At 36.6% G+C, this 3,956-nt stretch overlaps 1 protein-coding gene across 1 annotated transcript; it reads left to right on the top strand.

The window, feature by feature from the left end:
* Window positions 1–248: 248 nt before the first annotated feature.
* On the top strand, window positions 249–3,447 carry LOC113685776 (thioredoxin-like protein 4A). Its single transcript, XM_027203329.2, has 2 exons — window positions 249–396; window positions 1,561–3,447. The coding sequence occupies exon 2, from the start codon at window positions 1,758–1,760 to the stop codon at window positions 2,184–2,186; it is 429 nt and encodes a 142-aa protein (XP_027059130.1). The 5' UTR covers window positions 249–396; window positions 1,561–1,757; the 3' UTR covers window positions 2,187–3,447.
* Window positions 3,448–3,956: the final 509 nt, after the last annotated feature.

Raw genomic sequence — 3,956 nt, 5'->3', positions numbered from 1 at the left:
GAAGTGTATTTAAATACGTGTTGAGGGTAAACGCAAATGAGCTTTTCTCATATCAAAATACATGATTATGAAATGAGATACAAAGCTTCAGCCGAAATAAGTACATGTTTTCTTTTACCGCATGTCCTAGCATCATTTATACGACCACCAACATGGGTCAGACACTCAAGACTCTTACAGAATGCGGCATATCGTAATATACGATGCTGCTGCTCGTTTTAATTGGAAAATCGACGGTATTAGCTATATCGCGCCAATATTCGGTATTGTTAAAGAACAGCGAGTGGAAGATGTTTGGAATACAATATGTAAACGTTTCGAACTTCTACTCTAAGTTCTGACTAAGGCCTAGTCCGAACCGGAAAAAAAAATTTGATTGCTTTACCATAAAACCAGGTAAGATCTCATTATCATTTAACCGATAAGTTAAAACGAACCGTCGCTAAAAGAGAACGATCAATCTTGAATTCTTCACCTTGAGGCAAGAACTCTGCCCTCAAATATTCTTTCAATATGTACAGGGAATCTGAGATGTAGTCAGTTTTTCTATCGGTTTTCTCAAATCCGAGAGAATGACACGCAAACTTGGCGCGACCGTGAATCATTGAAATTAGCAAACATGTCGCTCAAGTGACTGATCACTCTTGCTATTTAAAGAAATTAGTCTTCCTGAAAAAATTTATTTCCTCATGTAAATCGCGGTTTCTGAGCTATTTTTACGATCTTAAAACCGTCTCAAACGGCCTCTGAAAAGCAGACCAATCTTTGTTTGTATTGGAAACGATACCTACCCCGAATGTAAAGGTTTTAGAATTGTGGAACTTAAGATGTGTTATTTTTAGGACTTACAATAAGCATTCTTAAAATAATTACCTCTGATGATCTAACTACCAGACTCGTCAAAAATACAGCGCATTTAGTAAAAAAATACCCGGTGATACGACAATGACACCTATTAATTACGTCTAAGGAAATATACAGATAATTTGACAAAGATCTTTACATGATGCTCTGCCTAAAAATAACGTTTTTCTTTGTTTTCTCTGAGGGTATGTGAGACATAAGAAGCATAAAATAGGCTCGTGCGAAGTCTTGATGTATCCCCCACTTTCCTTGCCCCATTAGCTTCATCCTCTCTCCACCTTCGTGAGTCTCTTGATTCAATATCTCTGCCCTCTCAGGCTATTTATTTAACATTAGCAAAACCATAACGACGAGTACCACTCATTTTAAAAAAGGGCCACTCAAGTGCTGCTACTTTTTTCCCATGGAAGAGGACTCAATACTGAATAAGTTCCCTCTTGGCTTGTTATGAAATCTCTTTAAGTATCAAAAACTAAAGATTGTTCGTTTGTTCCGAGATTGTCATCCCAATCTATAATTTTTGAAACGAGATATTTCTCTAAGTGCGAGATCACTCAAATCACCTAAATGCGAAACTTTTCTTTGTTTACACCATTTGCGACATTTTAACAAAACTATACTTTTAGTTCCGAGAACTTGATCCGTCTTCCCGAGTCCTCAGTAACCCGTTGAATTTTTCACCTCTCACTTTGAAAGACTGGAACGACTGAAGTACTGTCAAACGCTGTTGCATGATGGGACGACCGGCTTCCGCCATTTTGATCACCAACGTCAAAGCAACGTTGTTGAAAACGAAAATTCAGTGGGGAATCTACTTCAGAGTGGGCTGAGATCTTCCCTTCATCGTTATTTGGATTTTGGTACTCAAGAAAGGTCCAAGAACAGCTTTCAAAATGTCTTACATGCTTCAGCATCTCAAAAATGGTTGGCAAGTTGACCAGGCAATCATGTCGGAAGAAGATCGAGTTGTGGTTATTCGATTTGGTCACGATTGGGATCCGACATGCATGAAAATGGACGAAGTATTGTACACCATTGCGGATAAAGTGAAGAACTTTGCGGTGATCTACTTAGTGGATATTACAGAGTGTCCGGATTTTAACAAAATGTATGAATTGTACGACCCCTGCACGACAATGTTCTTCTACCGAAACAAACACATCATGATTGATTTGGGTACAGGAAACAACAATAAGATCAACTGGGCTTTGGAAGATAAACAAGAAATGGTTGATATTGTCGAGACTGTTTATCGTGGAGCGCGGAAAGGCCGAGGTTTGGTTGTTTCACCCAAGGATTATTCCACCAAGTATCGTTATTAGGATATAAATCTTTTGCCTTAACCCCTTTCAGCCTAAGATCAGTATTCCTATTCTCCATACCGTTCTCTATACATTTTCTTAGGCGTTGATAAGGAGAATTTGTTTAGCAATCAAAAGCCTCTTGGTGATCGTTTCCTTTATTCTTGTAACCTTTATGTTTGATTCAGGCATGATATTGTAAGGAGAAATTAGATATTAGTCACTCTTAGGGGTCAAAGGGTTAAATATCATTAGTGGACAAATGAGCTTCTTTCTATTTTCACAATAATGTTAACTTTCCTATTACACACTGAATTGTTCAGCATGACCGATGAGTTCATAGATTTTAAGCAAATTAAAGCTGAAACAGACTGTAGCTAGAAACAGTAACTAAACAAATGTTTAACGGTTATATGACAGTTTTTTTGCCTGTAGAATGATCTAGTTTGAAGGTCTATGGTGCATTAGTTTTTCCCCAATCTTATAGCTTTCCTATATGCATTTTTGGTCAGTGAGTGATAAACGTTCTGAGCAAAGGTTGAAGGCAACACATTTTGTCAATGAAAGCGAGAAGGGGCCTGGATAAAGTCTTCACTCTGATTACTATGATTGCTACAGGTTGGAAAAGGCAAAGAATTACACTTTGAGTCAGAGAAAATTTACATCTTCAAAAGAAGTCAGGGATGAGTGAAATTTCAAGTAAATATGTAATTGTTCATCTCTTCCTGGCCCTCTCCATGATGAAAGATAGTAACACCATCCTTCTTTTTTATGTCAATATTACTTCTGTACACTGTTAAGAACAGTCGACAGATTCCTAAGTATACTTTTTCGTTTTGATGCAAGTTTAAGTTGGTTCATGAATGAAATTGTTCATTTTTTTCAATCTTCTATTTCACTGTTTTCTAACATTCTTAATTCTTGGATTCACTTTATAGACATGAAAGGTTGGAGTGGTAGAAGTTAGGTTTATGAAATTGAATGGCAAGCTGATGTTGGCTTCTAAGAAAATCACTCCTTTTTCCATGCTTATAACTAAAGGAAATATCAATTGATATGCACTGTATGTGACTTGCTGAAAACATTAAGTTATGGCAAAGAAGATGGCTGGGAGTGGAGGTTGTAGGCCACTACTAGGATTAGCTTTTGAAACTTTTTATTTCAGTTAGTGTGAGAAATTTTACATTTGTCAGGGAAAAGGCATCACTAGACATCACTAGAATGGTAATATTACTTAATGATATTTTTGTGCTTATTAAATATAGAGAAGTTACTAAACTCAGATATTTGTTGTTTATTTCTTTTTGAGGTATGGAGTAAATATTGCTTATATTGGTTATGGAGAATAAGTTTGCTCCTTGAGGAACTTCCTGTAACAATGCTTGAGTATTAATTATTTTATCACCTCATCTGGCATAGGTCTCTGTAGTAACCATTAGCTCAAATGGAGGGGTTCATCAGGCAATTCTCAAATAAAGAGTGACTTCTCCATCAGTTAAAATGGAGTCCACTGAAATCTTTCTCTTGATTTTTCCCCTTCAAACATCTCGTGAATTGGGTTTTCATTGTTATGGAGTAAATTTCCCTGCATTAGAGCCAACCGCATAGTTCCATAAGAAACAGAAATTACTTCTTTGATATATTTTTACTTGACTGACCAAAAATATACCCAAAACGTTGATGAAAACGTGGACTCAACAAAAGATTTCTTAGTGTAGACTGATGAAAACTCGGTGGTAAACAATAACAAACGAAACTTTCTGTAGATATTAGCATCATTAAAGGGCGTTT

Source organism: Pocillopora damicornis, chromosome 12 (genome assembly GCF_964200805.1).
Source record: "Pocillopora damicornis chromosome 12, jaPocDami1.2, whole genome shotgun sequence".
In the NCBI taxonomy this organism is placed as follows: Eukaryota; Metazoa; Cnidaria; class Anthozoa; order Scleractinia; family Pocilloporidae; genus Pocillopora; species Pocillopora damicornis.
The sequence above is the reverse complement of the archived record's forward strand: the minus strand, read 5'-3'. Positions and strand labels throughout refer to the sequence as shown.